This window comes from Eretmochelys imbricata, chromosome 4, assembly GCF_965152235.1.
Source record: "Eretmochelys imbricata isolate rEreImb1 chromosome 4, rEreImb1.hap1, whole genome shotgun sequence".
NCBI lineage: Eukaryota > Metazoa > Chordata > Testudines > Cheloniidae > Eretmochelys > Eretmochelys imbricata.
In genome coordinates this window covers 43,487,993-43,500,074 of record NC_135575.1, presented here as the reverse complement: position 1 = coordinate 43,500,074, position 12,082 = coordinate 43,487,993, and the positions used below count along the sequence as shown (strand labels likewise).

Sequence of the window (12,082 nt, the reverse complement as noted above, 5' to 3'; positions counted from 1 at the left end):
TTGGGAGGGAAAATAAATTTCCCTTTTAAATCCCACTTAGTGGAAGATGGACTCTGCAGCCCTTATCCAGGGAGGTGAACAAGTGAGGTAGTTTTGTTTGTTTGTGCTCCTTGTCTTTTTGAAGACCTCGCCACAAACCATATAAGGTAGATCAATCTAATGGCGGGGGAGAGAGGAATGGGAGGGTAGTACTTCTCTTGCTAGTCTTGTCAGAAGCTGTGAAGAATATCCTTACTTTAATGTATTCAGTATTAATGTAAAAGGAGCAGGACATTATATAAACAGCTGTTGAGCTCAGTGAGAGATGCATGCATGTAAGAACAGCAGGAATGAACAATTTATTAAAATACCCGTAGTTCTCAAGATGTTTGTGTCCTTCTTCAGAAGTTCTAGCCTTGTTTCTGCCAACTATGTTTTGAAAAAGTCTGGTAACTCTGTTGCAGAGCATAGATTTGAATATTTTGTGATTCAGACATTACATTCTGAAGGAAAATGTTAAAGAAAAGACTTAAGTTTTTAAAAGATTTGAATAGTGTAAAAAATAGAACCAATATAGTACCTATATGCTTAGGTGATTCTGGAGAAGAACTTCTGTTTGGAACATCTGATGGGAAACTTGGTCTCATTCAGGTTTCAAGTGCCTCTCCAGTACATAAGTGGGAAATCAGAAATGAGAAGAAGAGAGGAGGTATGTACCCTGGTAATGTTTCCAGATCACTGGCATTCCATTATACACAAGGCTGTATGAAATAAAGTTACTAGTAAATTTCATTATACCTATGGGCATTTTTTGTGTTGTGGTAAATATTTTGAAGAGTCATCACAGTTTTGCCTGTATTTTACAGTAACTTGAGTACTCCACTTCCTGGCTTTTGACCTCTTGCTGAAGATGTTTAATTATGGTTTTTGTCTTGGTTTTTTTTTTCTTATTCTTCATGCAGGTTATTTCTGGTTCTCATTTGATATGCTTTTGTTTACTATTTTAAGATGACTTTTAAAAAAAATAAACTCCTTTAAATTATTTTGTATATATAATTTGACTATCTGCTATAGTAGTGGTTGTACTTTTAAATCCAAACATGAATATCCTATTTTTCCAAACTTGTGGCATTTTGAATTCTTCCCACAGTAGAGGTTATCACTGTCCCTGTGTACTGTTGTTTTTGGTTACTTTGCAACTGCTTTCAGTCTGAGGATTGGACAAGGCTCTTTTTGAAGCTCCCCTATTCTTTAATTGGCCAAAAATTATTGCTGTGACTTCCAGGACATTGATTCCCTTTTATGTTTAGTATGCTGCCTCTGCAGCAGTCTCAGGTGTTGTTCCCCTGAAAAGGGAAGGACCATGAATAGAACCCAGTTATCCCATATGCCTGTAGAGCATTTTGTCTCTCAAAAATATTTTTAGTAAACTTCTTAGTATGATGTCATCTTTCAAATATGAGGAGTGATTTTGATTTTGGGTGATTGTGAGATGCTTTAAAGGGGCCTGAATCTTAGATTTGGTTTTGGGTTCTTTACAGTTCATTTCTATTAAGTCTCTTTATTTCTGTGCTTTGCATTGGAATATAGTTCTGCTTTTTACCTACTTAGTCCAGTACATTGTTTCTCATAACAAAGTGATGAAGTCACTCATTTTACTCAGAAGCCAAAAATGGCATTAGTAAAACTTTACAAACTTACCAAGAATGCTCTATCAATTTGTTTTTTCAAGACTACTAATGCACTAGAATACCTTTTTTATGGATGACTTTGCAAATCATTCATTGTAAGACAAAAGATTAAATGAGCAGTCAGTTTGTTGTTCATAAGAGGGTTTTTTCTTTATTTTTAGGTATCTTATGTATTGATAACTTTGACATTCTGGGTGATGGAGTTAAAGAATTACTTGTTGGCCGAGATGATGGTATGTTAGAAATCTATAACTTCGACTGCACAAATGAGCCTGTCCTTCGATATGATCATGTAAGCTCATCACAAGAAATGCCCTCTTCGCAGGGCATATTTTAAATTTCTTTGCTTTAAATTTAAAAAAGAAATAAATTATAATTGTTTAATTTCTTAATTTTTATTTGTAACTATATTTAGGGCCCTACCAAATTCACAGCCATGAAAAATACATCACGGACTGTGAAATCTGATCTCCCTGTGAAATCTGGCACCCAGCTGAGGGCTCCTATCCTGCGCAGGGCTCCAGCTGTTAGTCCCGGCCAGGGATGGGGGGGGATGAGATTTCCTCTTCCACTGCAGGGATCTGCCCCGGCTACAGGAAGCTCCATGGCTCCAGCTGTCAGCCCCCGGCTGCAGGGAGCTCCGCGGCTCCACTTGGGCAGGAGACTGCTGGCAAAACCTAACATATGGTAATCTACCCCTCCATACCCAGCGACCCTCCCTTCTGCGCTGCTGCTGGTGGTGGCACTGGCTTTAGAGCTGGGTGCCAGCTCCCTGGCTGCCCAGCTCTGAAGGCAGCGCCCCTGCGAACAGCAGGCAGAAGTAAGGGGAGCAATCCCACGACCCCCCTACAATAGCCTTGTGACTCTTCCCACACTGACCGCCTTTTGGGTCAGGACCCCTACCATTACACCACCCTGAAATTTCAGATGTAAACATCTGAAAATGTGACATTGACTAATTTTAAAACCCTGTGGCTGTGAAATTGACCAAAATGGACTGTGAATTTGGAAGGGCTCAAATTATATTGTTACACAGTTAAACGAATGGTATGCCATAGATATGTATTTGGACTGTCTTCCTTGATCTTCGGTCATTATTAAACAGTTTATATAAATTTATTTATTTAAATGGTCTGCAGCTGTTCTTTCTGCACAATATAGCTATATTTTTATATGCTCTCAAAGAGTGTTTAAAAGTTGGTTTGTTCAGTGCTGTACTTCATTTTATTTTTAGGTACACTGTATAGTAGCAATTACAAAAATGGCCAAGGGCTTACCAAAACAGTTATGAATTAAAAAATGTCATTTGTGTGTTAAAATTTCATGCTTCCGTATAATGGTAGAAACTCCAACACAAAAGCAATGTGCTAATATGTGAAAACCAGAAAGTGAAACAGGCCAGTCAATTTGAATGAAATGCTAAAATTAAACCGCACAAATGGTAAAAATACATTTTGCAAAGTCTCTTTATTTTACAAAAAAAAAACAAAAAAAAACTCGTGTTACTAATTCAGGTTAGTAAAACAATCTAAACAGCAGCCAACCAAACAAAAAACGCCTCCAAAACTTTAAAACATTGATTTTGTTTTTCTCTTAAATAAACAAGTGACTCTTTAAAGTCTATATTTTCTGGTAGGGCTGTATTTATTACTAATTGTTTAAAATAGTGTATTTAATTCATAGTCACTCATCTTTCCTTCTAGCACATTCTGGTAATTACTGTTTGAAAATTAGATTGTGCATCAAGGTTTTACTTTATAAACCGGTTCCTAATATGTCTTTCAAGGTACATACACAGTAGAACCAAAAATATATGTGCTGAAACACAATAACCGGTAATTAAGTATTTCTTATACTTTTGAGCGGTTGTGTATCTGAATAGATTTTTCTGCACTACAGTTAAAGAAGGGGAAGTGTTTTTTTTTTCCTTAAACAGCACTCATATAAAATGAATAAAGTCATGTATCTTCTGAGTGCTCGTCTGTTTTTATTTTTTAGGCCTTGTCAGAGAGCATCACATCTATCCAGGGTGGCTGTGTAGGAAAGGATGGGTATGATGAAATCTTAGCATCCACATATTCAGGTAAGTTGTCTATTAAATACTTAAAGAATTTTGGCTATCGGTATTACAGTGGTTAAGCAAACTGTGCTGTTAATGGAGCTGGAATTGTATTAATACAGTGTAATTTGTTCTGGTTACAAAAAATAGTATTCTGACTCAAAATTTTCTTCTATTAAAATACTTTTAAGTGTGGGAAACATTTTATTGTATATATTTTAAATTGTATTAAAACCCTGTGGTTTTTCACTTTATATCTCATTATAGCATACTACAGCAGTTAGTTATTGTCAGGTATAGGCAGCTGTATAACACAGTGATGAGTACATTAGAAATGTTTAGATTTTATACCTGATGGAATTGTTTACAGTTTTATAATTTTGTAATTATGAATAGTATCCTTTTTTGGTTCCTAGTCTGTCTTTTCCATGTCCCTCTTCATCATGAATATGCATCTTGCTAAGTGTGTAACAGCTTTGTTTTGCTTCTTTTGCCTTTTCAGTAGTACTGAATTTTTGGAGCTCTCAAAGCAGCCACTTTTGGGAAATTAGAAAACAAGATTGTTCTTCATAAGGAGGCTTATATAGACTTGAAGCCTTCAGTAGACCCCCGATAGCACTGGTCTGTCCGTGGGGGACATCTAGTAAGAAAAGTGTTGTATGTGTTTTGCTCAATAGTTTAAAACAGTAAAAGCTCACTTTTTAAATTATTGTTGGGTTTCAAACCTGATATGCTGAAATCCAAGTTTTAATCGTGTTAACCTTCATAGTAGGTTTTAGACTGAGTCAATGGCAAATGTTTACTTTGTGTGTACAGTGCAATTCGCAGAAGGCTAACAGGCTGTGGGGCAGATCCTCAGCTGGTGTAAATTGTTAGCTCCCTTGCCTTAATAGTTATGAGCTATTACAATTTATACCAGCTGTGGATCCGCTCTAAAGTCTCCCTGCGGTTCCTCACTGTCTGCGGTAATGTTACTGTAAAGATCACAGAAGCTATAAGAGGATTTTTTGGGAAAGCTCTGAAAGAGGTTGTCATAAATATAAAGGGAAGGGGAAAGCTCCTCTCACCTGTAAAGGGTTAAGAAGCTAAAGGTAACCTCGCTGGCACCTGATCAAAATGACCAATGAGGAGACAAGATACTTTCAAAAGCTGGGAGGAGGGAGAGAAACAAAGGGTCTGTGTCTGTCTGTAGTCGTCTTGGCCGGGGATAGACCAGGAATGGAGTCTTAGAACTTTTAGTAAGTAATCTAGCTAGGTAGGTGTTAGATTATGATTTCTTTAAATGGCTGAGAAAAGAATTGTGCTGAATAGAATAACTATTTCTGTCTGTGTATCTTTTTTGTAACTTAAGGTTTTGCCTAGAGGGGTTCTCTGTTTTTGAATCTAATTACCCTGTAAGATATCTACCATCCTGATTTTACAGGGGGGATTTCTTTATTTCTATTTACTTCTATTTTTTATTAAAAGTCTTCTTGTAAAAAACTGAATGCTTTTTCATTGTTCTCAGATCCAAGGGTTTGGGTTTGTGGTCACCTATGCAAATTGGTGAGGCTTTTTATCCAACATTTCCCAGGAAAGGGGGGGTGCAAGTGTTGGGAGGATTGTGCATTGTTCTTAAGATCCAAGGGTCTGGGTCTGTAGTCACCTAGGCAAATTGGTGAGGCTTTTTACCAAACCTTGTCCAGGAAGTGGGGTGCAGGGTTTTGGGAAGTATTTTGGGGGGAAAGACGCGTCCAAACAGCTCTTCCCCAGTAACCAGTATTAGTTTGGTGGTGGTAGCGGCCAGTCCAAGGACAACGGGTGGAATATTTTGTACCTTGGGAAAGTTTTGACCTAAGCTGGTAAAGATAAGCTTAGGAGGTTTTTCATGCAGGTCCCCACATCTGTACCCTAGAGTTCAGAGTGGGGGAGGAACCTTGACAGAGGTGGAGGAAGGAAAATATCTAGCTGTGGGCTTCCTAAGGTAAACTGCAGTAGGAGTGCAAAGTACGGTAGGTTTGGATCGTAAAAATAATGTTTAGAGCAGCAAATGATAGAGGGGCGATCAACAGGTTATCTCAAGTGCTTATATACGAATGCACAAAGCCTTGGAAACAAGCAGGGAGAACTGGAGGTCCTGGTGATGTCAAGGAACTATGATGTGATTGGAATCACAGAGACTTGGTGGGATAACTCACATGACTGGAGTACTGTCATGGATGGTTATAAACTGTTCAGGAAGGACAGGCAGGGCAGAAAAGGTGGGGGAGTAGCACTGTATGTAAGGGAGCAGTATGACTGCTCAGAGCTCCGGTACGAAACTGTAGAAAAACCTGAGTGTCTCTGGATTAAGTTTAGAAGTGTGCAACAAGAGTGATGTAGTGGTGGGAGTCTGCTATAGACCACCGGACCAGGGGGATGAGGTAGATGAGGCTTTCTTCCGGCAGCTCATGGAAGCTACTAGATCGCATGCCCTGATTCTCATGGGTGACTTTAATTTTCCTGATATCTGCTGGGAGAGCAATACTGCGGTGCATAGACAATCCAGGAAGTTTTTGGAAAGCGTAGGGGACAATTTCCTGGCGCAAGTGCTAGAGGAGCCAACTAGGGGGGGCGCTTTTCTTGACCTGCTACTCACAAACCGGGTAGAATTAGTGGGGGAAGCAAAAGTGGATGGGAATCTGGGAGGCAGTGACCATGAGTTGGTTGAGTTCAGGATCCTGACACAGGGAAGAAAGGTAAGCAGCAGGATACGGACCCTGGACTTCAGGAAAGCAGACTTCGACTCCCTCAGGGAACGGATGGCCAGGATCCCCTGGGGGACTAACTTGAAGGGGAAAGGAGTCCAGGAGAGCTGGCTGTATTTCAAGGAATCCCTGTTGAGGTTACAGGGACAAACCATCCCGATGAGTCGAAAGAATAGTAAATATGGCAGGCGACCGGCTTGGCTTAATGGTGAAATCCTAGCGGATCTTAAACATAAAAAAGAAGCTTACAAGAAGTGGAAGGTTGGACATATGACCAGGGAAGAGTATAAAAATATTGCTCGGGCATGTAGGAATGAAATCAGGAGGGCCAAATCGCACCTGGAGCTACAGCTAGCGAGAGATGTCAAGAGTAACAAGAAGGGTTTTTTCAGGTATGTTGGCAACAAGAAGAAAGCCAAGGAAAGTGTGGGCCCCTTACTGAATGAGGGAGGCAACCTAGTGACAGAGGATGTGGAAAAAGCTAATGTACTCAATGATTTTTTTGCCTCTGTTTTCACTAACAAGGTCAGCTCCCAGACTGCTGCGCTGGGCATCACAAAATGGGGAAGAGATGGCCAGCCCTCTGTGGAGATAGAGGTGGTTAGGGACTATTTAGAAAAGCTGGACGTGCACAAGTCCATGGGGCCGGACGAGTTGCATCCGAGAGTGCTGAAGGAATTGGCAGCTGTGATTGCAGAGCCATTGGCCATTATCTTTGAAAACTCGTGGCGAACCGGGGAAGTCCCGGATGACTGGAAAAAGGCTAATGTAGTGCCAATCTTTAAAAAGGGGAAGGAGGAGGATCCTGGGAACTACAGGCCAGTCAGCCTCACCTCAGTCCCTGGAAAAATCATGGAGCAGGTCCTCAAAGAATCAATCCTGATGCACTTGCATGAGAGGAAAGTGATCAGGAACAGCCAGCATGGATTCACCAAGGGAAGGTCATGCCTGACTAATCTAATCGCCTTTTATGATGAGATTACTGGTTCTGTGGATGAAGGGAAAGCAGTGGATGTATTGTTTCTTGACTTTAGCAAAGCTTTTGACACTGTCTCCCACAGTATTCTTGTCAGCAAGTTAAGGAAGTATGGGCTGGATGAATGCACTATAAGGTGGGTAGAAAGCTGGCTAGATTGTCGGGCTCAACGGGTAGTGATCAATGGCTCCATGTCTAGTTGGCAGCCGGTATCAAGTGGAGTGCCCCAAGGGTCGGTCCTGGGGCCGGTTTTGTTCAATATCTTCATAAATGATCTGGAGGATGGTGTGGATTGCACTCTCAGCAAATTTGCGGATGATACTAAACTGGGAGGAGTGGTAGATACGCTGGAGGGGAGGGATAGGATACAGAAGGACCTAGACAAATTGGAGGATTGGGCCAAAAGAAATCTGATGAGGTTCAATAAGGATAAGTGCAGGGTCCTGCACTTAGGACGGAAGAATCCAATGCACCGCTACAGACTAGGGACCGAATGGCTAGGCAGCAGTTCTGCGGAAAAGGACCTAGGGGTGACAGTGGACGAGAAGCTGGATATGAGTCAGCAGTGTGCCCTTGCTGCCAAGAAGGCCAATGGCATTTTGGGATGTATAAGTAGGGGCATAGCGAGCAGATCGAGGGACGTGATCATTCCCCTCTATTCGACATTGGTGAGGCCTCATCTGGAGTACTGTGTCCAGTTTTGGGCCCCACACTACAAGAAGAATGTGGATAAATTGGAGAGAGTCCAGCGAAGGGCAACAAAAATGATTAGGGGTCTAGAACACATGACTTATGAGGAGAGGCTGAGGGAGCTGGGATTGTTTAGCCTGCAGAAGAGAAGAATGAGGGGGGATTTGATAGCTGCTTTCAACTACCTGAAAGGGGGTTCCAAAGAGGATGGCTCTAGACTGTTCTCAATGGTAGCAGATGACAGAACGAGGAGTAATGGTCTCAAGTTGCAGTGGGGGGGTTTAGATTGGATATTAGGAAAAACTTTTTCACTAAGAGGGTGGTGAAACACTGGAATGCGTTACCTAGGGAGGTGGTAGAATCTCCTTCGTTAGAGGTTTTTAAGGTCAGGCTTGACAAAGCCCTGGCTGGGATCATTTAACTGGGAATTGGTCCTGCTTCGAGCAGGGGGTTGGACTAGATGACCTTCAGGGGTCCCTTCCAACCCTGATATTCTATGATTCTATGATTCTATGATTTGAATTTGGCACTGTAGCATTTTTTTATGTATTTTCTGCCTTTTTTTATGTATAGTCCTTGATTAATGGGGCTTTTTGTTGTTTGAAAAATGGTTGAGAGGTTTGAGACGCTTGTTAGTAACAACCTTTTGCTATGTTGCTCCTAAGACCTTGTCTACACTAAAGGGAAAAGTTGATTTAAGCTACGCAATTTGAGTTGTGAATAGCTTAACCCAAATAGACGTAGCTTAGATCTACTTACTGCAGGGTCCACACTACGTGACATTGATGGGAGATGTTCTCCCGTCGACTCACCATACTCTTCTTGATCAGGTGGAGTACAGGAATCGACGGGAGAGCAATCGGTGGTCGATTTAGTGGGTTTTCACTAGACCCGCTAAATTGACCGCCAGCGCATCGATCGCAGCAGCGTCGATTCTCCATTAAGTGTAGACAAGCCCTACGTGGCTGTTGCTGTTATGGGGCGTATCAACAATTCACAGTAGGGAAAGTGTTCCCAGGGGAAATTTTGCTCATAAGCAGCATTTGCACTTACAATGTGTTGCCGCAAACAAGCGTCTACAGTACTGGACATGTACATTAGTTTTCATGGTGCATTTTGTAACAATACTGTGTCACTATTCCCCCTTTTAAAGGGGCTGAAATCGTTGAAAAGGTCTAGAAACCATTTGAATAAACATAGTTGGGGTGTCAAGACAAAACCAAATCAAGTGCTCTTTGTTCCAGTCTGGATGCCATGGTGAAAAGTAGCAAAACACTACTGATTTAAGAGATACAGAAACAGAAGTACACGTACCTATGCTGAGCCACATACTTAGTCCATTATACAACATTTTACTGCATTTTTATCCTTTAAAAACTAACTATCCATGGTGTTATAGGAACCTCATTTAGAGGATCAGCATTAAGCAATTAACAATTAATTAGCACATTATTGGCACTTTTCATCAAAAGATCTCAAAATGCTTTTTAAAGAACAATAGCTACCATGTCCCCATTATACAGATTGGGAAATTACTCAACTCTGAAAATCCATGCCCAAACCTATTGTTCTGAGTCCGTATCAGAACCGGGAATAGAGCCCACACCTTAATTGCCTGTCTTCTGGACAATTCTGCCTCTTATGTTCTACAGTGTTAAGGCCATGTGCCTCAGTTAGGACTTTTCATATACTTTCTTGTTTATAGTTTATAAGGAATTTTTCATAGTTCTTTGTATGTTTCTTTCAGGGTGGGTGACAGGACTGACTACAGAGCCTGTCCATAGGGAAGGTGGATCTGGTGAAGAACTAAAGATAAGCCAAGAGATGCAGAACAAGATTTCATCCTTAAGGTAGCTTAAATAAAGGAAAATTGTAAAGAAGGCTAAGTATAAAATGTGACCTATGTTTAAAACTGTGGTGATCTGGGGGAATAATCCCCTGGAAATGAAAGTAATGCTATCAGCTTGTGAAGCATACTTTTGTGTAACCCCTGGAACTACCAAAACAGCTAGAAATTTGTAAAGAGGAAAATACATATGGTTTTTACAGTGTGTTTATTTTTTGCATCTTGCATCACATATAGATGGATACAGTAGGTGAGGTAATATCTTCTGTTGGTGAGAGATACAAGCTTTAGAGCAGGGTTTCTCAAACTGGGGTTTGGGAACCATCAGAGGGTCGCAACATTATTACATGAGGGGTCAAGAGCTGTCAGCTTCCACCCCAAACCCCTTTTGCCTCCAGCATTTATGAATATGTGGTGTTTAAATTTATAAAAAAAGTATTTTTAATTTATTAGGGGGGTCACACTCAGAGGCTTGCTATGTGAAAGGGGTCACCAGTCCTAAAGTTTGAGAACCACTGCTTAGAGCTACAGAGAGTTCTTCCGGTCTGGGAAAGGTACTGAAAGTGTCACAGCTAAATACAAGATGGAATAGATAGCTTAGCATAAGTATAAGTTGTTAGCACATATTCTAAGGGACTGTTCAAGGTGAAGTGGCCTGTTAACACCTCTGTAGTTATAGGACAGAAAGGAGGGTTAGTGGGTTACAGTTTGGATTTATGGTTTATTACAACAGTGACTTTCTTAAGGCCATGATTCTTAGCGTCTAGCAAAGTTACGAATTTACGTGCCCAGGCTTATTGTTTGAAAGCATTGTGCAAGTTTCCTTTGAGGATGAGGGCTGATAGGTCAGATACAGAGTGACTGCCTTGAGTTTTGTCTTTTATCACTTTCTTGTGTGTGAGCTCATTCAAGAGCATAGTGATTTGTCTGGTTTCATCCACATACTTGTTGTGGGACATTTAGTGCACTGGCTGAAGTACACCGCATGTTGTAATATGCATGTGTAGGACCCAGAGATCTTGAAAGGTGTGTTGCAGGGAGGGTGTTGATCATTTTAGCAGTGGAGATATGGCTGCAGGTTTTTCGGTTTTTCTGGCAGGGTCTGGTGCCACTTTCAGTTGGTATGTTCTGGTCTGTGACGAGCTTGCATCTGACGGTGAGGTTGTGGGGTTGTTTGAAGGCCAGAAGAGGGAGTTCTCTCCCACAACAACACTTCATAGCACATTGTGTAGTCAGTTTCACTCTTCTTTGATTTGCTTTCACATTGCCCTACTATGGTACCTGCCTGCGGTGTCAGTGTGTCTTTTTTGCATATTCTGAAGAAATGGTTTGGGTCTGTTTATCTAACTTTGGAACATGTCAGAGCAATATTATACAGTAGAATCTTGTAACTTTACGTACAATGTTGCCACACATATTTTCCAGGACAGTAATGTTCAGCAGATTATGAGTTCTCAAATGATACCTCACAAGGCATACTTTGTACAAAATTTATCATAGTTTTGAAAAAAGGAAGAACATAGGGCATGTCACAACATGTCCTTCAATTAACTTAACTATCAGGGTAAGTTAATCACAGCCCCCCACCTAAGACAAAAGGGGTTATGAAACTATCCAGGAGTTTTGGACTGACTGGGCAGAGAGGTTTTGCTGAGTCCTTACTTGGATAAGGGGTGTGTGTGTGTAAGAAGGTAAGAGTAAGAAAGGCCAGAGTAAAAGCCAAACAGTAGCCTGCAAACACAGTGCAGCCCTGAAGAAACCTAGAGAGAGGTTTGGGTCAAGGGTGCTAGCTGAACAAAGCTTGGGCTTGTAAGCTACGAAATGGCTTCTTTTGATTTTGGTCCCCCCTGCATTCAGAGAAGCAGGATTTTGTACATTCCTTGTAAATAAACAAGAAATCACCAGACTCCACTGTCAAGTTATACTCCCAAGTGGGACATCCCCAAGGCCCCAAACTTTGAGTAGCTGCGTAGATCCAAAAGCAGTAATATTATTTCACATGTTATCAAAGGAGGATACTAAATATTGATATGTGGTGGTCATTGAGATTTCACATCAGGAATTTATCGTTGGGGGAAATTTTGTCTTCCTTCGTAGATCCTCTTGAAATCTCTC

The 12,082-nt window shown here is 41.1% G+C and overlaps 1 protein-coding gene across 2 annotated transcripts in view; it reads left to right on the top strand.

Annotated features, from left to right (window-relative positions):
* BBS7 (Bardet-Biedl syndrome 7) overlaps positions 1-12,082 on the top strand; it is a 48,733-nt gene that overhangs the window by 15,594 nt on the left and 21,057 nt on the right. For both annotated transcript variants that reach the window (XM_077815181.1, XM_077815182.1), the window contains exons 7-10: positions 572-688; positions 1,832-1,962; positions 3,669-3,753; positions 9,869-9,971. In XM_077815181.1, the coding sequence (XP_077671307.1) occupies positions 572-688; positions 1,832-1,962; positions 3,669-3,753; positions 9,869-9,971 (436 nt within the window). The remainder of the gene's footprint in view (positions 1-571; positions 689-1,831; positions 1,963-3,668; positions 3,754-9,868; positions 9,972-12,082) is intronic.